Source organism: Microtus oregoni, unplaced genomic scaffold (assembly GCF_018167655.1).
Source record: "Microtus oregoni isolate MIOR12 unplaced genomic scaffold, Mior012 000025F_ref0000491, whole genome shotgun sequence".
In the NCBI taxonomy this organism is placed as follows: Eukaryota; Metazoa; Chordata; class Mammalia; order Rodentia; family Cricetidae; genus Microtus; species Microtus oregoni.
The window spans coordinates 23,188,696-23,212,775 of NW_024543084.1; the positions used below are offsets into that span (position 1 = coordinate 23,188,696).

General features: G+C 36.2%; 1 protein-coding gene across 3 annotated transcripts in view; it reads left to right on the forward strand.

Moving 5' to 3' along the window:
* Positions 1-23,787, forward strand: part of Rc3h2 (ring finger and CCCH-type domains 2) — a 54,829-nt gene extending 31,042 nt beyond the window's left edge. For 2 of the 3 annotated variants that reach the window (XM_041674214.1, XM_041674215.1), the window contains 12 exons: positions 1,787-2,095; positions 6,769-6,983; positions 9,441-9,874; positions 10,641-10,808; positions 14,014-14,160; positions 14,488-14,701; positions 15,086-15,170; positions 15,596-15,677; positions 15,759-15,893; positions 17,072-17,179; positions 17,279-17,427; positions 18,582-23,787. In XM_041674214.1, coding sequence (XP_041530148.1) covers positions 1,787-2,095; positions 6,769-6,983; positions 9,441-9,874; positions 10,641-10,808; positions 14,014-14,160; positions 14,488-14,701; positions 15,086-15,170; positions 15,596-15,677; positions 15,759-15,893; positions 17,072-17,179; positions 17,279-17,427; positions 18,582-18,777 — 2,242 coding nt within the window. In that variant the 3' untranslated portion in view covers positions 18,778-23,787. The remainder of the gene's footprint in view (positions 1-1,786; positions 2,096-6,768; positions 6,984-9,440; positions 9,875-10,640; positions 10,809-14,013; positions 14,161-14,487; positions 14,702-15,085; positions 15,171-15,595; positions 15,678-15,758; positions 15,894-17,071; positions 17,180-17,278; positions 17,428-18,581) is intronic. The other variant, XM_041674216.1, reaches the window with a different exon arrangement.
* The last annotated feature ends 293 nt before the right edge of the window (positions 23,788-24,080 follow it).

Consider the following 24,080-nt stretch of genomic DNA (forward strand, 5'->3'; position numbering starts at 1 on the left):
GGAAAAATGGATTATTGGTTAAAAGCACTCATTCCATAATCATGAGGACCTGTGTTTGGATCTCAGTACCAGTGTAACAAGCTAGGTCTCCCCACAATTGCCTGTACCCCAGCTTCAAGGAGGGTTGGAAGTGATAGAGTATGGCTCAGGCCTGCTGCCTAACATCCTAGCTGAGACATGAGCGCACATACTTGTGCATGCAATACACTCAGACAGATATAAATTTTAAAGATAGAGGATATGTACTTGACTTTTGAAGTTGGAAAGCAAGGAGTAACTGGCCATTTTCTTTAAGAACTTTGAAGAATAGAATGAAGACATTTGAGAGAACATACTGAAGAAAACAGGAGTTCCTTACCTCTTGATGGTAACAGTTTGCTTTCTGTAGTATAAGTCTGCTCATTCTCCTCTTCTTCCTTAAGAAACAGTTCTTGGGCCACCAACCCCTGTGTCTATAATGGTATGTGAATTAGTCACTCACTATAAGGGTTGTTGACTCTCTGCTTTTTGTTTTTGCTGTTTTATTCTATTCCTTCATTATCTAGTCTTATCTCTGGGCACTCATCCTTTATTGATTTTGTTTTCTTCTAATTATATATATAATATAGGAATTAAGGACCAGGACTAAGACAGTGTAATAATGAGAATTTAAAAAAAAATTAAATAATGATTTTAGGTATTAAGGTGTTTGTTTGCATGTATGCTGTGTACCACATGAATACAGTATCTGCACAGGCCAGAAGAGGGCCTTAGATCTCCAGGAACTGGAGTTACAGTTGCCAGCTGCCATTGGGTCCTGAGAACTAAACCTAGGTACTTTGAAAAAGCAGCCAGTGATCTTTAACCCGCAAGCCATCTTTCTAGTCCCAGAATGAAATATACAAATAGAAATTTTTTTCTTTAGTTTTTTTTTTTCAAGATAGGGTTTCTCTGTAGCTTTGGAGCCTGTCTTGGCACTCACTTTGTAGACCAGGCTGACCTCAAAATCAAGGAGATCCTCCTGTCTCTGCCTTCCGAGTGCTGGGATTAAAGGTGTGTACACCACTGCCCAGCTATAAGTATTTTTATATGAACTACAAGATCATATTGTTGTGTATTACAACATTATATCCAGTCTTCATAAATAAATATCAGAAAAATCTGTGATCTAAATACTCTTTTTCTTTGGACATAAACTCATTTAGGAATAATATAAAATTTCTATGTTTTGGTGTAAAGTTTAAAAATGAGTTTGAGTTTTTATTATTTCTTTATAATTACACTCTGCTTATATAATTTAATAACAGCAGAGAATGCATTCAATTCTTGAATATTTTCCTCTTCTGTTACTTTCAGAATTTGGTGCTTTTTTGATACCACATAAAAATAGATGATTTTCAGCCGGGCGATGGTGGCGCACGCCTTTAATCCCAGCACTCGGGAGGCAGAGGCAGGCGGATCTCTGTGAGTTCGAGACCAGCCTGGTCTACAGAGCTAGTTCCAGGACGAGCTCCAAAGCCACAGAGAAACCCTGTCTCGAAAAACCAAAAAAAAAAAAAAAAAAATAGATGATTTTCAAACTCCACTCCTTCATAAAGCTTCAAATGTTTGTGTACTTTGCTTGCTATATTAATTATATATGTGTGTGTATGCATGTGTGTTACATGCATATGTGGCTTGTAGAGTATTTGTTATTTAGCTGAAGAAACTCTTCAAAGCTTTTTCCTTTTTAAGAAATATTTTCTTTTGTACTTTTGAGATTAAAATTGGGAACAGTATTACAAATATGTTGATAATTTTTAAACAGGTACCGATTGAGGAACAAAAAGATGAGTGCAACTGTAAGAACATTCCCTCTTCTGAATAAAGTTGGTATAAACAGCACTGTTACAACCACAGCCGGAAATGGCATTTCGGTCATAGGAAGTACTGAAACATCTGGGAAAATTGTTTCAAGTACAAATGGAATTTCAAATGCAGAAAACAGTGTTTCCCAGCTAATCCCAAGAAGCACTGACAGTGCGCTTAGAACTCTGGAGACTGTGAAGAAAGTCGGGAAAGTTGGCACTAATGGACAGAACCCTGCTGGGCCCTCTGCAGAGTCTGGATCTGAAAAGTAGGTATTGGATGAAAATGATGGGTTTATGTCTCCTTTTTAGAAATGACCTCATTTTTTTTCATCCTGAGGTACAATAATTAGTTGAAATTCTATGCAGTTATTCATGTAATAAACTAAATACAAAGAAATTTGAAGGTTTTTCTTCCCCATTGGATTTTTTTTTTTTTACCCAAATATTTCACCATCTTGCTACAAAAGTCCACTTGAATCTCATTTTTTGTTTGTTTGGTTTTTAGCCCAGGTTGGTCTTAAACTCAAGCTCCTGGGCTAGGGATATAAGCTCAGTGGTAGAGCACTTGCCTATCATGCGTACAGTGTAGGCTTCAACTTCCAGCAAGTAAAACAATAAAAATAAGCAGAAAACCTCATGATTCTCCTGCTTCAGCCTTCTGAGTACTGGGGTTGCAGGCATGCACAGCTCTACTTGTGACTCTGATAGGTTTCTTAAGTTTAGCAGTTCTGAAAACAAACAAACAACTCCAAAGGCTTGTTTCAAATCTGTCCTTCCCTGGCTTCCCATTCTAGCAGCTGGCAATGTAACTCACATCCTAGTTTCTCCAGGCCAGAGCCTTGATCTTGACAGTATGCTGGGTGAATTGCTTTCATGTTCCACATACAATATATCATCACATCTGGTCACCAAATAGTTGCAGTCTGCTCCCTTCTCTTCATCTCTATGCCATGGACCATTGGATTTTTTTAAAACAGAATTTCTCTGTGCAGCTCTTGCTGTCCTGGAACACACTCTGTAAACCAGGCTGACCTCAAACTCATAATGATCTACTTGCCTCTGCCTCCTGAGTGCTGGGATTAAAAGCGTGTGCCAGCATGCAGCAGAAATTTGAGTTCTAATCCTCACAAGGCAACTGAATAACTCTGCAAACTTGGAAAGTCACTTTAACTCTTGAGTTTGGACCAGAATTAGGATTTCCATACCTTTTTTTTCTTGAGTTTCAGTATTAATTTCATAGAAATCTAAGTAGAAACCTAAGTGGGTGAGAAGGTTGAATTTCTAGCTGTTCCAGTCAGCTTCCACTACATTCTCTGTAATATATTTAAGGGCAGACTCTTGGGGGCCAAGCTCTTTAGACTCAAATTATGACTCACTTTTTCTTACTATTGGATGTTAAGTGAGTTGTTTTATCAGTCTACCTCAAATTACAAAACTTCTTCATGGGATAGGTATGCAAATCAGTGGTCAAGTACTTAATCTATTGATTGTGAAACTTAAATGACTTAATGCTGTATTGTATTTTGAACATTACTTGTCCATTAGTAAATGGACTCAGTAAATATCTGCTTTGTTTTTACTACCATTATTGTTGATATCAATGTAAGATTTCATTTTATAAAAGGATTTTTTTTAATCTTATGAATATTAAAAGTATTGAAACTTTGAGGTAATTAGAAGATACTTCCAGTTTTGGAATCTCATTGCAGTTAAAGCATTTTCAGATTTCATTGCTCTTGAGTAACTTTGTCAGTACGAGGATGTGTCTGCTGAGGGAAAAAAAGCATCATGCTTTGCACATAGAAAACTTTTACTGACTTGATGTCATGGAAACTGTATAAGTTAAATATATATTCAACTTGTATAGTTCAGTATGTAATGGGGAAATTCTTTATTAAAAGAATGATCTTTACTGGGATGTATTTGAGAAAAGACAGATCAAAAATATTGACTACTTTATTTTAAGCTTTGTTACTGGCATTGTGACAAAAACTAAAGACCTGAAGAATAGACTTCTTTGCTTTTGAAGGACTCGGTGCTATAAATGTGGATGTAGTATTTACACAAATGAAGAACTCGGTGCTCTAAATGTGGAGTAGTATTTACACAAATGAAGCATATTAAAGGACAGGAGTATTCCATGTTCTGATGTAGTGGGGGAACAATATGATGTAACTTTATTGGTAAATATGTGAAGTATTAGGGCTAGCCTTAAAGAACTGAAAGTTTGTGCTGGAGTTATAGCTCAGTGGTAGAGTGCTTGCTTGCATGTACAATGCTCTAGATTTGATCCCTAGCACCAGATACTCATTTATGTATTTGAAGGTTTATGTTAACTGACGGATACTTAAAATAAGGTTACACAAGCCTACTGTTATGAGGCTATAAAAACGTTATGCTACATGTTTAGAAGATAGAATGCTGAAGATTTTGGTAAGGTAACATGTTATTCTGCCATGAAAAATCACTATGTGTCACATGTTATCAGCCTTGGAAATATGCTGCAGTAGGCCTGGTGGTGCAGGTCTATAGTCTTAAAGACTTAGTAGATTGAGTTATTAGTATCCCAAGATCAAGACCAGCCTCGGATACAGAGGAAATTTAAGGCCAGCTTGAATAAATTAGTAAGACCTTGTCAAACCCCCTCCTCAGATATATAGGTTAGTCATCAGCATGTATGCCAACATGCACAAGGCCCCACTTTTAATACCCACTTCCAAAAGAGAAAAAAAAAATTATGGTGACTTGAAAGAATTTGCAATTCAGTTTAATAGAATTGTCCAAAAAAAGGCAACTCTGTAGTGAAAGAAAGACAATCAGTAGTCACTGCTGGGGTTAAGGATGGACGTAGGGAGTGGATGTTAATGGGTGCAGACTTCTATTTAGATAGTTGGAAATCTTATGTCAAAAGCCAGTATTGGTATAAATCTTGATTTATTGATACAAGTGATACATACATACCTTAAAACCATGAGTTACAGTTTGAGTTCTTAACTTTCTTTTTTTCCTTTGGTCTGGGATTCAAGCTTGAGTCTTTCTATATTTTAGGCACCTGCTCTACCACTTAAGAAATGGACAGAGCTGGTGAAGTAATTCAGTGTGTTAATAAAGGTTCTTGCTGCCTAAGTTCAGTCCACTGATGCCATTTGGTGACTGATACCATATGGTGGAAGAAGAGAGGGGCTCCCAAAAGTTACCATCCTGTTCTTCATATGTATTGTTTGGCAGGTACATGCCAATGAATATACACAAGCACACAAAATAAGCGATTAGGTATAAAAGGAAATGTATTTGTAAGATGTATAGCAAGATGATTACAAGGGAAATGTACCTGCTACCAAGCCTGACAACTGGCATTCAATCCCAGGACCTACAGTGTTGTAAGGAGAGAATGTACTACAGTCTGTTCTTCTCCATGTGTGTACACATGCACACATGAGTAAATAAGACACAGTAAAAAATTTAAGATGTAATTAAACTACTTATTCATTTAAATATATGGATTGCCTAATACATGCCAAACATGAGACCAGCTGATGTCCTTATGAAAATGAGTCAGATAAACCCCATCCTCTAAGAGTCTTCTAGTGTAGTTTGGGTGTTAGATATATAAACATTTCTATGTGATACACTTTGAATGGTTTTGTATTATTGAAACACAGGAATATGTGTGCTTAATTCTTCTGGGAGAGGTGTGTGCAAAGCCTCTTGAATGTTGGAATTAAAGTCATTTGCCACCACTGCCTGGCTGGAAAAAAATCTTCTTAATGTGATTGGGTTGTAATCCATTGAATTCCTACATATTTAAAGCTCTTTGTAGGGATTTTAGAGCTTTTTTTTTTCTTTTCTTTTTTTTCTTCTTTCATTTTTTTTTGGGGGGGAGGGGGGAGTAACAGGGCTTTTCTTTGTGTGTGCCCTTGGCTGTCCTGGAACTCAAACCCAGGCCTCCACCTGCCTCTGCATCCCAAGCACTGGGATTCAAGTTGTTGCACTGTTGCCTGCAGCGTTTTTTTTTTTTTTTTTTAAATATTTATTTATTTATTATGTATACAATGTTCTGTCTGTGTGTATGTCTGCAGGCCAGAAGAGGGCACCAGACCTCATTACAGATGGTTGTGAGCCACCATGTGGTTGCTGGGAATTGAACTCAGGACCTTTGGAAGAGCAGGCAATGCTCTTAACCACTGAGCCACCTCTCCAGCCCCGCCTGCAGCGTTTTTAAAGCTTTTGAAAGGGAACAAGAATGTTATGATAAAAAAGTTTTAAAAAAAAATGTTATGATAATGTTCATTGGGGCTAATTACTTGCTTATACAACCAAGAAATTCCTTTTAAATTAAAGCAAAAAATTAATTGGCATCATATCACCCAACAAATATTAAGTACTCACTTTGTGCTAGGATATATTTTATTTTTCAAGCAAATGTTTATTGAGTGCCTGCTCCAAGCCAGGAGCTATTTTCTAGATGTCACATATATAGAGTTAACAAAATAGACAAAAATGGACTTTTCTCAGATTACATTTTAGCTAATCAAATTGTTTTTACTGTTTCTATCTTCTTTACCCCAAAGACTTCTACTAATAGACTTTTTATTGTTTATTTTTTAAACTTACTGAGCAGGATTTGTTTTTTTGTTTTTTCCAATAGGAAAAAATCTTTAAAGAGTGAATCAAAGTCAGGTGAAAAGCCACTTTAGTGCCTGGAGTTTGTTTTTATATCCTGTTAGCCTCCTCAGAACATGAGAACTGTTAAACTATATGGGCTTGTGAATTACAGTTTGAGGAGGCAGTGAAATTTCTTGCCAAATATATTTGCCCCTGTCAAAATACCTAACATGTTTTCTGTTGATAATTTTGCCTTAAAATTTTATGAGCCATTTTTCTGAGGAAAATTAGTGATCATAGTTATCCTTTCCTCTCTGTTCAATTCTCTCTCTAGTAAAATTGGTTCTCCTCCGAAGACTCCTGTAAGTAATGCAGCAGCTACCTCCACTGGGCCCTCTAATTTTGGAACAGAGTTAAGCTCTGTGCCTCCCAAATCCAGCCCATTTCTAACTAGAGTTCCAGTATATCCTCAGCATTCTGAAAGCATTCAGTATTTTCAGGACCCAAGGACTCAGATACCCTTTGAAGTCCCACAATACCCACAAACAGGTAAGTAATTTTAGTCGATTCTAAGAACAAAGAAGCCAATATAAGTATTTATTATTCTAAATAAATGAGTGTCTAGGCCATCTAAATTAATAGATTAATACTACTCCATGACCCATAAATTTTCTTCTGCCCTAGGAAATCTTTGCTTCTAGTTAGTAATTCTGTCATTTGGTAGACAGTGTCAAGGAGAATCAGAAGTCAAGGCAGCCTTAGCTACACAGTGAGTTCAAGGTCAACTGGTACTACAGGGGACCCTGTTTCAAAATAGACAAACCAACCAGCAAAGGCTGTTATTCATTTTCATTTGCATTACAATTGCACTAACATTTGCTCCATTCATATACCTAGGTGCATATGTTTTCTACATTCCCACTAATATAGGTATTTGTATTGTTATGTATCCTTGTCGATACTTGGTATCTTTGGTCTTTTCTGTGTATGTGTGGGGTAGTGTGATAAAAAGGAAACATTGGTGCAGCAGTGCACATATGGTAGTCAAGAGTCAGTTCTCTATTTCCATCATGTAGGTTTGGGAGGTGAACTCATGCTGAACTTTGGTCTACATGCTCTTAATTGCTGTCCTGGCTTTCTTTTTTTTTTTCTTGTTCTTTTCTTTTCTTAAATAATAGCCATTCATACTGGAGTGAGATGATATTTCTTTTTTTTTTGTATATTCCAAAATATTACTGGTGTTAAACATTTGTATTTTGCTAGTTGACCATTTGGATATCTTCTTTTAGCAAATGTTTATTTAGATATACTGTTTATATTTATCAAGTTGCTTTGTTTTTTTTATTGTATTTGACATATATATAGCTTGTAAATATTGTTTCCCATTCTGTAGGTTGCTTTTACAGTCTGATTTTTTTTTTAGCCTATGAGAAGTTTTATTATTTGATAGAAAGTTCCACTTTCATGTTTTGTCATTTTTACTTTTGGGGTCTTTTCCAAAAAAAAAAAAATCTTGCTTGTTCTAGTACCTTGAAGCATTTCTCATGATTTCTTCTAAAAGGTTTATAGTTCCAGGTAATATATAGAAATCTTTACTCTCTACAGAATTAATTTTTATAACTAGTTAAAGAGTCTGTTTTATTCTTTTCTACGTAGATACTAGGTCTTTTGTAAAAATGACCTCAATGAAATGGTATATAAAATGTAATGTTTTTGTGCTTCATTAAAAGAAAACAACTTTCCTCTTATGTATATGAGTGTCCGCATGGACATGGAACTGGGGTTACTAATGGTTGTGAACTGCTTTGTGGTTGCTGGAAGCTGAACCCAGGTACTCTGCAAGAACAGCAAGTGCTTTTATTCACTGAGCCATCTCTGCAACCCTACTTTTCAATTTTTATTTATTTTCGAGGCAGGATCGCAGTATATGTAGCCCAGGCTGGTCTGAAACTCTTAGACCAAGCTGGCCTCAAATTCAGAGATCCACCTGCTTCTGCCTCACAAATGCTGGGATAAAAGGAGAGTGCCATCACATCTATTTTTTATACAATTTGAAAAGAAAATGAATAACAAATTCTGAAAGAGATCATTAAGGTGGAAGTAGTTTACGCCTTTAATCCCAGCACTGGGAAGGTAGAAGCAGGCGGATCTCTGTGAGTTTGAGGCCAACCTAGTCTAGGGTGAGTTCCAGTTCTAGGGCAGCCAGTCTCAAAAAAAAGAAAGGAAGGAAGGAAGGGAAGGAGGGAGAGAGGAAGGAAGGAAGGGAGAGATCTTTAACCTCTGCACCCAGATGCTTAATAAGAGCCAGTGATATAACTAATTACTTATTTAGAAACCTCATGGAAAAGATTCATTTAACAGGCCGTGGTGTTGCACATCTTTAATCCCAGCACTGGGGAGGCAGACAAAAGGAGCTCAGTGAGTTTGAGGCTAGCCTGTTCTACAAAGCAAGTTCCAGAACAGCCAGGGTACAGAGAAATCCCGTCTTTTAAAACCTAAAAAGAACAAAGAAGGGAAGGGAAGGGGAGGGGAGGGGAGGGAAGGGAAGAAAGGAAGGGAAGAAGGGGAGGGAGGGGAGGGAAGGGAAGGGAAGGGAAGCGAAAGATTAGTTTTAAGGAGGGAAGGAAGAAAATTGATTCATTAAACAGGAATCAGTCTGCTATCTGGCAAAAGTTCCAGAACAGCCAGGGTACAGAGAAATCCTCTTTTAAAACCTAAAAAGATGAAATAAAGAAAGAAAGAAAGAGAGAGGGAGGGAGGGAGGGAGGGAGGGAGATTCATTAAAGAATCAGTCTGCTATCTGGCAAAAGCTCCGTGTAGTTTTAACATTGTTGAATGTTGATATTACTATAATGATATCTTGACAATAATTCAGTTTCTATATGAAGGTAAAGGTCAATGCTGATTATATTTTCCCACAATCAGGGCAGCTTTAGACTTGAAACATTATAAAATGTTCTTTTTACTAAGATGTTACATTGAATGTTCCTCTTTCCAATTTTCAAGGATACTACCCACCACCTCCAACGGTACCAGCTGGTGTGACTCCTTGTGTTCCTCGCTTTGTGAGGTCCAGTAATGTTCCAGAGTCCTCCCTCCCACCTGCTTCCATGCCATATGCTGATCATTACAGTACATTTTCCCCTCGAGACCGAATGAATTCTTCTCCTTACCAGCCTCCTCCTCCGCAGCAGTACGGACCAGTTCCTCCAGTACCTTCTGGAATGTATGCTCCTGTGTATGACAGCAGGCGCATCTGGCGCCCAGCTATGTACCAACGAGATGACATTATTAGAAGCAATTCTTTACCTCCAATGGATGTGATGCACTCATCTGTCTATCAGACATCTTTACGGGAAAGATATAATTCATTAGATGGATATTATTCAGTGGCTTGTCAGCCACCAAATGAGCCAAGGACGACTGTGCCTTTACCAAGGGTAAATGATGTTGAACATAAAAATATTACTGTTGTGTGTTAGTTGAGATCTTGTGTCTTAAGTTAAACCAGATAGATTCTCATTAACTGTGATTTAGAGAAGTTGTTTGACCTTTGTATGGCTTGGCTTTTTGTTGTTGTTCGTTTTGTGTTTTTTCATGTTTGATGGAAGTAAGAGTAGTACCTACTTACAAGACTGTTGTGAGAACTAGTTTAAAAAGAATCAAAACTCTTAGAACTAGACTTGATAGTATTCAAAAAAGTGTTATGTTGCCAGGTGGTGGTGGATCACGCCTTTAATCCAGCATTTGGGGGTAGATACAGGCGGATTTTTGTGAGTTCAAGGCCACCCTGGTCTACAAAGTGAGTTCTAGGACAGCAGGGCTATTTCACAGAGAAACCCTGTCTCGAAAAAACAAACAAAACAAAGACAAAAAAAAGGAGAAAAAAAGTGTTATGTTCAGTTAGGATCGGATGCATAAGTTTAAAAACAGTCCTGAAGATAGAAGGACAAGGCCTCTTTTCAGTAGCTTCACATATATACAAATGACTTCTAAAGTAGAAAAATGAGTGTTCACATTTTCCTTGACATCAGCTGAACCGTTTGAGTATGTGGAGAGAACACTAGGGTTCTAAGGCAGTTTCTCTGTTCTTTTTGTACATGTGTACATCCCAATAATAGAAACTTTTTACTTTATTCTCACAGAACATAGTTTATTTACCACTCTACAGGTGACCAAGATTTTTTTTTCTTTTATCCTTCTTAGGAGCCTTGTAGTCATTTGAAGACCAGTTGTGAGGAACAGATAAGAAGAAAGCCAGATCAGTGGGCACAGTACCATACCCAGAAAGCACCTGTCTCTTCAACTCTTCCTGTGGCAACACAGTCACCAACACCACCTTCTCCTCTATTCAGTGTAGACTTCCGAACAGATGTAAGAAAGGTTTTAACCACTTAGTAATCACTGATGTTCAAACAGATGACTTTAAACTATGGTTAACTGATTTGTATATTTTGGAATGGTTTTGTATGAAGTCAAACCACCGGGTGGTGGTGGTGCACGCCTTTAATCCCAGCACTCAGGAGGCAGAGGCAGGCGGATCTCTGTGAGTTCAAGGCCAGCCTGGTCTACAAGAGCTAGTTCCAGGACAGACTCCAAAAGCCACAGAGAAACCCTGTCTCGAAAAACCAAAAAAAAAAAATTAGCTCAGTAAGCAGCGTGTAAACTATGGCTAGGGGAGGAGATTCTCAACATAAGGCTCCTTTACCAGGATTTCAAGATTATTGTAGTAGTAGACTTAATACTTTATCTTTTTATTGTTATGTGTTATGTTTCTTGACTTTTTTAGTTTTGGGCTAGGTCCAAACCTTGTACATCCTCTACCACTGAACTTTATGCTAATTCCTGATTGGTGTAAGATTCAGAATAGAAATATATCTACCATTTACCTAGTAACTACTTAAAAAATGCTGTTTTATTTAATTCTCATGAAAACCTTAGAGGGCATGTATTATCTGTATTGTATAGGTTATAGCCCAGGGAACTTAAATAATTTGTCCAAGATCTTTCAGTTTATACATAGCTTAGAGTTTGAATCCTGGTTTTTTTCTGTTTCACAGGAAGTACAGAAATGGCCTGCTGTATTATTTCTCCTGTTTGTATCCCTGTTAATTATTCTTGTTAGTTATTACAAAACAAGTCTATGACAGAATGATTTCTATTCTATCTGCTTTTTTTATTGTATGTTTTGTGTGTGTGTGTGTGTGTTATTTCTCTAAATATAGTATATTAGAGAAAAAATTCTTTTTGTTTTTCGAAATAGGGTCTCTCTGTGTAACTTCTCTGGCTGTCTTAGAACTTGCTCTGTAGACCAGACTGACCTCAGACTCACAGATCTGCCTGCTTCTGCCTTTCAAGTGCTGGATTATAAATGTGTGCTATCACTGCCCGATGAGAAAATTTCTTTGCATACTCTTTTATTTATTTATTTTCCTCAGGTTTCTGGTACAAACAAACAAAAACAGCTTTTATATCTTTTTCTTATGAAAAGTTTCAGACATACAAAAAAAAGACTCATAATAATTACGTATAATTATATCACTTCCAAAATTGTCAACTTGGCCAAGTTTATTTCATTTGTGCTTCTTACCATTGGATTATTTTGGCATAGTCCTAGCTATACATACACATTCATTTTTAATTAAATTTGTTGAGTTTTGTCTTTTTTATTTTTTTAATTTACTTTTTAAAATCTGTGTGTGTGTTTGTCTGTCTGTCTGAGTTTATACCACCTGAATAGATGCCCATAGAGGCAAGAGGGCATTGGATTTTCTGAAACAGGAGTTAAAGGATGTTATTAACTGATCAGTGTGGGTGCTGGGAACCAAACTCATGTACTCTGGAATAGGAGCAAATATTCTGCTGGGCCATTTCTCCATTCCCTGATTTGATTGTTGAGACACTGTTTCACTAGGTAACCCAGGATTCAGCAATTCCCCTGAATCAGCCTCCCTAGTGCTGGATCTGCAAATGTGAGCTATAACACCCAAATTAGTTAAATATTTCTATTCAGGAATATTTCATAAAATGCTACTTTTTAACCTATTCATATTCATCTCACTAAACTGAGACTGCATCAAAATAAGTAAACAGCTTTGGCAATGATGTTAAAGATGTCAATATTATAGAATGATTTTCCTTTTTTCTTCTTCTTTTTCTTGTTTTTCAGAGATGGGGTTTCTCTGTGTTGCCCTAGTTGTCCTGGAACTAGTGCCTCAGATTTGGAGATCCAATTGCCTCTGCCTCCTGAGTGCTGGGATTAAAGGCGTGTGTCAACACTGTCTGGCCCATAGTTTCACTTTTTTTTACAATATACTTTAAGAAATAAGTATTTCTTTGTGATTCAGATCAGGTATTGGCAAATAGCATTACTCATGTTTAACTTTTCTGTTCCTCAGTTTCTCGGTCTCTATAATTATTCAAGTAGATTTTTTTAAAAGATTTGTTTATTTAGTATGTGTACAATGTTTTGTCTGCATGTAGGCCTGCATGCCAGAAGAGGGCACCAGATCTCATTATAGATGGCTGTGAGCCACCATGTGGTTGCTGGGAATTGAACTCAGGATCTGGAAGAGCAGTCAGTGCTCTTAACCTCTGAGCCATCTCTCGAGCCCTCAAGTATTGTTAAAACTTTGGTGTCCTGGCAGTATTGTTATAGTATATTACACTTCCTTTCACGTCTGTTCTTTCCCTTTTCTAGCTTCAGAGCTGCCTTTGAATTCCTTTTGTTAGTTAACGTTGCATAACTTATGATGTTCCTTTATTTGCTACATGATCTTTTTTCCTCAAGAGAATTATAGACTGCTTTAAGACATGGACCGTGATCTGTGTTTATTTTTCCTCTTTTTTTTTTTTTGCTAACATCACATACCATTTTAGTGTGTTATTATTAATTGATTTTGATATTATTGGTCAGGAGTTTTGTAAGAACACTTAAAGGACTGAAGCAGTAAGCTTTAGTAAGCTTTTAGTAGCTTGCTGTACTACTTGCTGTAGAACCTGGTACCCTTAGTCTGATTCCTGGGACCCCCCCATCGTGGAGGAAGAGAACCAACTCCAAGTTGTCTTCTGGCTTCTCACACCTCATGGCACCTGCGTACATAAGCACTAAATAAATAGATAATTAAAATGAAATTTGAATGTGTTTTTAAAATTTTTTTTAAAAATCACTTAATAGGACAAATATGAAAGAATGTATAGAATAAATAATTTACAAGACAAAGGAAAAGAAAGTGTGCTATTTTCTGTTATATAAATATTATTGCTTAGAGCTGATTTATTTATTATTTGTTTGCTTTATTTCTTTTGAGAGAAGGTTCTGTTCCACACAACCAGGCTGATGTGGAACCCAATATAGCTCATGTTCACCTTGAACTCCATGCAGTTCTTCCTCAGGTCACCATATTATAGTTATTATGGAAGTGAAGCAGCATGCCCAGCTGTTACATAAGTTCTGGAAAGAGTTCAGTTATTAACTGTATGATCCTTTAATTGTATAATAGTTATTCAGTATTAGTTACAAACTTGTAAAGTTAGGTCTCATACTAATTTGCCTTTTCCCCCCTTCTTTTTTAATCAGTTCTCTGAGAATGTGAGTGGCACAAAATTTGAGGAAGACCATCTTTCCCATTATTCTCCCTGGTCTTGTGGCACCATAGGCTCTTGTATAAATGCCATTGATTCAGAGCCCAAAGACGTAATCGCTAATTCAAATGCTGTGCTAATGGTATGATTTTGCTTGACTGGGTAAAAGGGGGTTTTGGAGGTAGGGAAGATAATGCTAATGTTTCAAGTTTTAAAATGAAGACTTTAGTTTTTTATATTCTGACTGTATAACTTATGTGTAAATAGCAGGATAATATTTTAACAAAACAAATTTCATGGAATGTTTCAATTAACCATAACTTAGTAGTCTAATATGATTGCTACATACCATTTAGATCCACAGTTAGTATAAATTTGACCAGAAAAACCTAATTATTTGTCTTCTAAGAACATACTTTATCTTTAGCTACAGTAATGACCTTTGATTGATATTCTTTGATTTGTGCAGGACCTGGACAGTGGGGATGTTAAGAGAAGAGTTCATTTATTTGAAACTCAGAGAAGGACAAAAGAAGAAGACCCAATTATTCCCTTTAGTGATGGACCCATTATCTCAAAATGGGGTGCAATTTCCCGATCCTCCCGAACAGGTTACCATACAACAGATCCCATCCAGGCAACTGCTTCCCAAGGAAGTACTACTAAGCCCATCAGTGTATCAGGTGATCTATTTTAGTAATACCAAAGAATTTATACCATGTGCTTTTATTTCTAACCTGTGAGATAGAAAACATTTCATCTAACCATCTAAAACTGAGAATGAAGTGTTTTAAACATGAAGTGTTTTAAACAAATCCTTTGGCTAGTAGGAAAAAATACACAGCCATTTAGAAAGTATATTTGTACTTACATACTGATTTTTAAATTTTTCTTTGTCTTTTTATTTATTTATTTTTGAGACATGGTTTCACTCTGTATCCAAGCTGGCCTCAAACTTGTGGCAGTCTTCCTGCCTCAGTCTCCTGAGTGCTGGTATTGCAGATGTGCACCACCTTGTCTGGCTTATTTTCTGCTTTCTAATAATTGTTTCTTTTTGTTTCCTACAGATTATGTCCCTTATGTCAATGCTGTTGATTCAAGGTGGAGTTCATATGGAAATGAGGCCACATCATCAGCACACTATATTGATCGGTAACTTTGCTCTCATTTCCTTATGATGCTTTACTTTCAAACTACATGCATCTTAAAATATAGAAACCAGCCGAGCGATGTTGGCACATGCCTTTAATCCCAGCACTCAGAAGACAGAGGCAGATAGATCTCTGTGAGTTTGTGGCCGCTACAGGTCTACAGAGCGAGTTTCAGAACAGGCAGGACTGTTTCACAGAGAAATCCTGTCTTGAAGAAAAAAATAAATTTACATCCACATATATATACGTGTGCGTGTGTGTGTATCACTACTAGTTTTCCATGTAATAAGCCACAGTAGATACACAGCTATTTGAATGATGACTAAAACATATTCAGTGTTGATAGTTAAAAAGAACATATAGTCATTAATGCTTTAGTTGCTTTATATCTCGCTTTTACTACAATAAACATATTTCTTTTTAAAGGGACAGATTCATTGTTACTGATTTATCTGGTCATAGAAAGCATTCCAGTACTGGAGACCTTTTGAGCATTGAACTTCAGCAGGTAGGCTCTATTTAGCTTTGATTTTTAAAAAGTAAATAATAATTGAAAGCTAAGTTTATGTTTTTCTCTCTCTTCATGGAGGCCAAGAGTAACTCATTACTTCTTCAGAGGGAAGCTAATGCTCTGGCCATGCAACAGAAGTGGAATTCCCTGGATGAAGGCCGACATCTTACTTTAAATCTTCTAAGCAAGGAAATTGAACTGAGAAATGGAGAGGTAAGAAAACTGAATATCTTGGCTTCATATTAATGTATTTGCTTTCTGTAACTGTATTGAGATGTACTTACTATTTTTTAGTGAATTTTTCAAAGGTATGATGGATTACTTTTTTTTTTATATTTATTTATTTATTTATTTTATTTATTTATTTATTATGTATACAATATTCTGTCTGTGGTGCAGGCCAGAAGAGGGCACCAGACCTCATTACAGATGGCTGTGAGCCACCATGTGGTTGCTGGGAATCGAACCCAGGACCCCTGGAAGAGCAGGCAACGCTCCCAACCTCCGAGCCATCTCTCCAGCCCCCTGGATTACTTTTTTTATATATTTAGAAATATATTTGGATATGCCATCTCTCCAGCCTGAAATTTTTTATTTATATGCACATTTTTAAAAAAATTTTATTGCGGGCTGGAGAGATGGCTCAGTGGTTAAGAGCATTGCCTGCTCTTCCAAAGGTCCTGAGTTCAATTCCCAGCAACCACATGGTGGCTCACAACCATCTGTAATGGGGTCTGGTGCCCTCTTCTGGCCTGCAGGCATACACATAGACAGAATATTGTATACATAATAAATAAATAAATATTAAAAAAAAAAAAATTTTATTGCTTTATAAATAATACCATTCAAAATTTCTACTTCTTCCCCTCCTCCTCTCCTCCCATTTCCCTCCCCCTCCCTCCTTAAGAGAGGACAGGGTACCCTGCCCTGTGGAAAGTCTAAGGCCCTCCCCCCTCCATCCAGGCCTATGAAGGTATGCATTCAAACAGACTAGGATCCAAAAAAGCCAGTACATGCAGTAGAGACAAATCCCAGTGCCATTATCATTGGCTTCTCAGTCAGCCCCCATTGTCAGCCACATTCTCGTTCAGTCCCAGTACAGCTGGCTTTGGTGAGCTCCCATTAGATGGGGCACACTGTCTCAGTCTGTGGATGCACCCCTCGTGGTCCTGACTTCTCCCTCATTCTCTTCAACTGGACCTTGGGAGCTCAGTCGAGTGCTCCAGTGTGGGTTTCTGTCTCTATCTCCAGATGGATTATTTTTTTAAACTTAGAGTAGAAGTAGTAGTTCTCAGACTTCAGATCTTTAGCTAAATCTGTAGGATTCCCATTTTAATTTAAGGAGGCCTCAGGTTCTGCAGGTATAAAATTATTATTTTTCTTATTTACAGAGTGATTATACAGAAGATACAGTAGATACGAAGCCCGATAGAGATATTGAGTTAGAGCTTTCAGCACTTGATACTGATGAACCTGATGGACAAAGTGAACAAATTGAAGTAAGTGCCACAATTAGATAATTAGATGACTTTGTTCTGTTGTAAATTAAAATGCATAAAATACTGTCATATTGAAAGATTAACTTTTTATTTTCTTAGGAAATCTTGGACATACAACTTGGCATCAGTTCTCAAAATGATCAGTTGCTGAATGGAACAGCAGTGGAAAATGGCCATCCTGGCCAGCAACAGCAGAAGGACCCAGTAAAGCAGAAGAGACAGAGTTTAGGTGAAGACCGTGTAACTCTGTGAGTGTTAGACAGATCCTTCATCAGCAGGGGACATAGGATATAAATATTTAGAGAAGTAGATGTAGTGTTAGATTAATTTTGTCTTTTTACTATTATGAGGAACCCTTATGTATTAAAGTAATGATTTGGTCAGTCTGTATTTTTAGGGAAATTTGAACTTGTAAAGTAGTTTATTTTAATAACCCAAAACTTAACTATTTGTTGGGATGAAAGTTCTCTAGTCACTAGTATACTTCTTCAGTTTGGCTAGACTTGTAATTGGGAAATTAAATCCTAGACTAACACAGCTGTAACTTCAGCACCTGTTAGGCAGAGTCAGGATCAGCCACTTACATGTTACTATCATGGAATCCATAGCAAAACCGTGTCTCAGAAACAAATCATAAGGGACTGGAAAAGGCTCAGGAGTTAGGAGCACTTGCTGCTCTTGCAGAGGCCCCAGGTTTGGTTCCCAGCATTCACATGGTTACTCACAATCAACAGTAATTCTTGTTCCAGAGAATCTTGAGACCTCCAAGGGCAGTGCACACGTGTGGTTCACATCCATACACAAAAACAAGCACCTGTATGCATAAATCTTTTTAAAAAAAAAAACATAAAAACTAGAGCAAACAAAAAGTGTTGTTTCTTGTCTTAAAAATCATGTTAGGATTTTCTTGACTATTATATTGCCATTTTGTTTAATTACTGCCAAAGATTTAGGCATGGTCTTAAGCTTGATAATTTATATGTCATCTAGTCGGTATTTTAATTTTTATCATAAATTTGGAAAATAGGACCTTTTTAGTGACTTCTTATATTTTAAAAATTACTTTGATTTTTATTAATTTTTGTGTGTCTGGGTATTTTGCCTGCATTTAGTCTGTGCACCATGTGCCAACCTTGTGCCTGCAGAGGCCAGAGTGGGCATTGTGTCTACTGGGATTTGAGTTATAGACCTTTGTGAGCTGCCATTTTGGGTGCTAGGAATTGAACCCAGATCCTTTGGAATAGCAGCTCCAGCCCCCATTCAATACTTTTCTTGATAAAGAAGATAGACTTTTTCTGTGGGCTCTTAGAGTTTGAAATAGCTTTTAGAGAGCATATATGGTAACTCTTAAATATGTGTACTTAAAGTTAATTTGCTTTCACTATCATTTATTTTCTCATAGGGAGGAACAAAAAACAATTCTGCCGGTAACATCTTGCTTTAACCAGCCACTCCCAGTGTCTATTAGCAGTGCAGGCTGCCTCCCCATCACCACATCTGTCAGTGTTGGCAATCTCATCCTGAAAACTCATGTTATGTCTGAAGATAAAAACGACTTTTTAAAACCTATTGCAAATGGGAAGATGGTTAACAGCTGAAAGGAGGCTCATCTTTCAAATTTGTGACCACACCTTGGAAGCATTTACACTAGCTTTTTATATATATATAATATATATTATATAATGTATATTTTTTTTAAAAAAAAAGAATATTATTGGGGGCATCCATTTCCTGTGGACTCTTTGATACTTCAAGCCCTCTTGCATTAGCATTATGAAAAAAAAAAAAGAAAATTTACTTTACTAGGGTAATGTTCACTTTCCAGAAATTATTGGAATTTGGACATTTAACTTAAGCTTCAAGCAGCTTTTTATGAGTTTGTAGCAATCCGGTGCAGTAACTGAGCCATTTCCTATTTTAAATGGCTTCTACAGTAAATTAACAACTCAGTTATTAAACTAGCAGGATCCTACAATGATACATCTAGTGAAAGTAGAGTTAATTAATTAACTAATTTATTTCTATTTTATGTTTCACTGAGAGAAATATCCATCTCATTCCAGATGCTTTATTTATCTTTTTTATTGAGCTTTGCATGTATTTTTCTTTTTTGTTTTTGAAGAGTGAAGTTAGATGTTCTTACCATAGAGTTTTACAGGGTTATATACTAGCTTTACTGCATTATATGTAGAAGTGTGGTGCAGTGCTTTTTATCTGTAGCGTTTAATTTTTTTAATTTTCCATTTTTCAAGGATAGTTTCTGCTTTGTTAATATTTATACAAAGGCTACTTGTTGAAGTAATTAACTAAAAATATAACCAAGTGCCTAAGTCTTTCAGCTGATGTACTAGATATTAAATTCTCCTAAGTTATGCAGAATCGTTTTTACAATTTTGATAAATTATGCACTAATGTAATGGCAATTTTTTAAAATGCAGATTTAAGCCTGTACATTATTGAATCTGATGACTTGGCAAAAGAATCAGGTGCTTTCAGCTTTCTTGAGAAAACCCTGTATGTAGCGTTTGCACTGATTAACAAGACGGTATTGCTGGGTCTTTAATTTAAATTAATTTGGGTGTTCATTGCATTGTTTTAGTTACATATTGTTTATTGTTTACTTCATATTGGGTTTAATTTTCCATGTTTTCTGACTGTTAGGTTGATAAGACTTTGAACCATGTAGTAGTAGAACATTGGCTAACATTTATCCATACTTAAAAACATGAATAATTTCTGCCCTGCCATAATGTGACTGAAATTTTTAGTTGGCATCTGTCTAGCCAGCCATGTCTCAGATTTGTGAGTGGTATTTTATTGAAGCTTAAATTTCAGTCAACGTTTGAAAACAAAAGCTGGGCATTTCTTCCTGGTGGTAATATTACCTATAGTTTGTTGGGTTTTTGTTTTGTTTTGTTTTTCCTCCATTTCTTTAAGATTAGTTTGACTTTTATTGTTTTTTAATTAACTTCTGTGAAGTTGTTTACTCTGAAAATTGTACTGGAATATTTTAAGCCAAGCTGATCTTTCACCAGGTGTACTGTATGTAAGGGCTTCTCCTGCTAGCAAGATGCTTAAACAGGATCATGTTATTGGTCGTCTGAGCTATTTAGTTATTTTACAAAAAAAAAAAAAACCACAGCATTGTATCAGATAAGATTTTGATAAAAAGTTTTGTGCACATTTCCAGGGGTGGGAGGGTTGACATTTCCCTGAAATTTCTTGATTGGAATGAGTAAATACTGGTGTTTGATAACTGTCTTAATGAACATGCTCATAAGGTGACTGATAAGTTGTAAATAATACCTGAGAAACAAAGGGGTAGTTTTGATATTCTGGTGTCAGTATGGAAGATCTTACACATTTATTTAATACTTAAGTGTATGGAGATGTTTGTTTGTAGCATAACAGCACAGTAGCCTTGACTTAATTTCCTTTGGTTAATACTGTACCTTTTGCCATGGCCAGTGCTCCCCATCCCTACAAAGACATTTTATTTATTTCACTCTATAACCTGAAATGAATAGGAACAAGAGTTTTAAACCATGTTACATTAACTTATTTCTGACATTATGTATTAGCCTAGGATATTACAGGAACTTGATTGTTATATAATTTATATCAGAACCTTTCTATGAATATGAGCTTATTACATTTGAAATGCTTCCAATGCTCTTTTTTTTCCTTTTGTAATTCCAAAAAGGTTATGTAAACCAGTCTGTCTATTTCATGGATATTTAATAGTGAGATCTTCCATGTTGAAGGTAATGTATTTTTTTTTAAGATTTTAAAATTGCTATTTTGTTACAAAATAGAGACCTATTAACAGTTGAGAGCTCCTTATGTGCCCTCAGGGAAAGAACCCTCTGTGCAACAGAACTACACAAACATCTTCAGTACTTTCTGAGGGTGGTTATATACTACATAAATTGATCTTGTGTAATTATCCTTATCTTTTTAATTTTAAAATTGACATTTGAAGCGTGGTTGTGCTCTGCTGGAGGGGGTTGGGATGCTTAGGTGTTTGCCTACTTGTTCAGTAAATTACATTTGCATCAGTATGTGTTCCTGCCAACCTTATTGGTATGTCTCAAATACTTAGTGTCAAAAATAATACTTGTCTTGCAGTAGATGATCCCAGAAAATAGTAACTCCCTATTCTTAGATTTTTACTCTTTCTCACTAACAACAAAGGAATTGTTTTTGTTTCATTATTCTGTATTGCATCTTTTATGTAGTGTCAACCTACTGTCTGTTTTGGTGGGTTAATGTGAAATAAAGCCATTGGATTTCTGCCACTTCAGAAGAAAGGACAGTTAGTCTGACCTTTCTTCAAAATGATACCTAATGATGTCATAAGGAAAATAGTACAAAAAGACCTAGAACATGGCTTATTAAAATTGGGGGCAATCATCACTTTGACCCTTTAATAAGACATTATGATGAATACGTTTGGCATCAGAGATTACAGCTGCAATAGAAGAGAAAATTAGTAGTGTTGATATCTAAACTGCATGTGTTGCCTATGGATGTAATCAGGAAAAAGCACTCTTGAGGTCTGAAAAGCAGAAAAATGATGTTGGTTTCCTTGTGTTTTGTTTTTCTTCCCAGTTTCTAAATCCAGTCAGTGTACCACATTCAGATGCTGTGAATATAGCATCTTTAGTCTTGTGTGGGGTCATTTCATTTTATGAATTCTAAGAGTTCTATGTGTATTTCTTCTAGTTGGTACCTAGACAAATCATATTCTCTTACCTATGCTACCATGACTTATTTTAATGCCGTGCAGTAAACCAGTATATGTGGGGATGTGGGGACAGCTGTACATTCAAAAAAAAAAGAGGTAGCTCTTTAGGCCTATGGCACTTATTCTCTTCTTTCGTACTTTTTACCCTAGTAAAAGAACTAAATGAAACCTCTCATACAAAAACTAAAAATTCCCTTTTGTATGGATCCTAGTCACTTTGACCCAGATTTCAAGTTGATGCTGAGTTACAAAGCACATCCTGATTTTATATACAGAAGATTACAGAATGCAGTGGTTTGTAGGACTTTTGAAAAATAGGATCATTTAACCATTTGAAAAAGATTGTTTAAAAGCCACCTGCCCTACTTTTGAATTTTAGATGTGATACAGCCCATGTTGTCTTTTTAGCTAGAGTTGGACATTATAACAATCGGATTCAGCATATGATTTCAGCTGTGAATCTGAGTATTTCTTCCCTTGTTTCTTTAAATTATTTTATGAGCAGTCTGTCATCAATATTGGTAATTAATCATTAAAGAGAAAAGTTGCATTGCAGCTGTATTAGTGTCTTAGAACTTTTCTTGTGTTTTAGTGAATCAAGAGTACTGATGGGATCACTTACTGTAACTTCTTCTACAGAAGGGCACCTTCTGCAAGCAGAACACAAATGAACATGCTCAAGGAGTATCCCGTTTTCTAAAGATTAAGTTTGCTAGTAACTCCTTTACATGAGCTGTTTCTTTGTATCCCTTTGCTGGCAAGGGAGTACAAGGAGTCAAACCCCAGATCAGAACACCCCACATTTGAGTGGAGACTTATTTTTACTCTAAGGGGAGTTATTCCCCCAAGTATGAAACTGGCAATTTTTTTCTCTTATATAAAAAATTAAAAAATATCCCCTAAACCAATGGAAAATAGATACTGGCTGCACTTAGTACTGCCAAAAGCCAAAGTCATTTGCACATATTCCATCAACCTGTCAAGAATTAGGCCTCTCTTTATAACCCACAGCATGAAAGTGCATGCATTCTCTTAGCTGGGCAAACAATTATACTGTAGTTGTGATACAACACATGTGGCTTTTATTTGTACTGCACATACCCACTGTACAGCCACTTGGGAGTATCGTGGTTAGCTTACAACAACTGCCGTTTGCATTTATACTGTTTATTGCATATTCTTTTCCCTGGAAGTGAAAGAGAAATGTTCTTCTTGTTGCATTGATTACATTTTATAAATTTGCTTAGCTGGAAAGTTTGGGGAAAGAGGCCTATTTGTCAATTGTACAACCGATTGTGAAGCTTAGTGTGAATATTTTTACGTCTGTATTAGACATTTTCTTTGCAAATCTATTGTTCGATTGAAATGTAAATGAAATTAAAGATGGTGTACACCCATCATGTAAAAAGCAGGCACCATCTCTAAGATGGATTTAATGCTCATTTTTAAGGCATATACTCAGCTTCTATTTAAAACTATAAAATAATTCTGTACAATGAAATATGGGGAATATATATGGGAATAAATTCTATTCCATTTATTTCAATTTGAATTTCCAAATTGTAATGTTTCCCTTTGTGCTATAGGAATAGGATTAAATGGGGGGAAGGCTAGAACTTATAAGGCCTGTATATGGGGGGAGGGCAGAGATGGAACAATGAGGGTTGTGATGATAGTGAATAGCAAAGAGTGAATTCTATGTGTTTTTGCTGTAGCACTGAAGTGAAGAGATATTAGCTTTGGCTGTTCACAAACTAGAGCATCATGATTTTCAGTGTTTGAGAGAAAATTGATGGAAAAAGTTTGCAGTACTTGACATGTATTTGCATGCACAAAATAAAATTATTTGTCCACCTTAAAAGTTGTTTGCTTAGTGTCAATGTTAAGTTTATGGTATGTTTTAGTTGTCCTGATTTTCTTGATAATACCTTTAATAAAGCTGCAAAGACACTCCTTAAGTAGGGACTTAAATGTTCACCTGTTTCGTTGGTATACATTGGGAGGTAAATAGACCTAAGGAGATGAAATATTTTTTAATTATGTTTGACATTTCATTCAATATAGAGCACTTTTTAAATGGGTGGTGATGTAAAATATAATACTGAGTTTACTGTCTGGGAGATAATAGGACAGATGCATAAATAGGACAAAGTC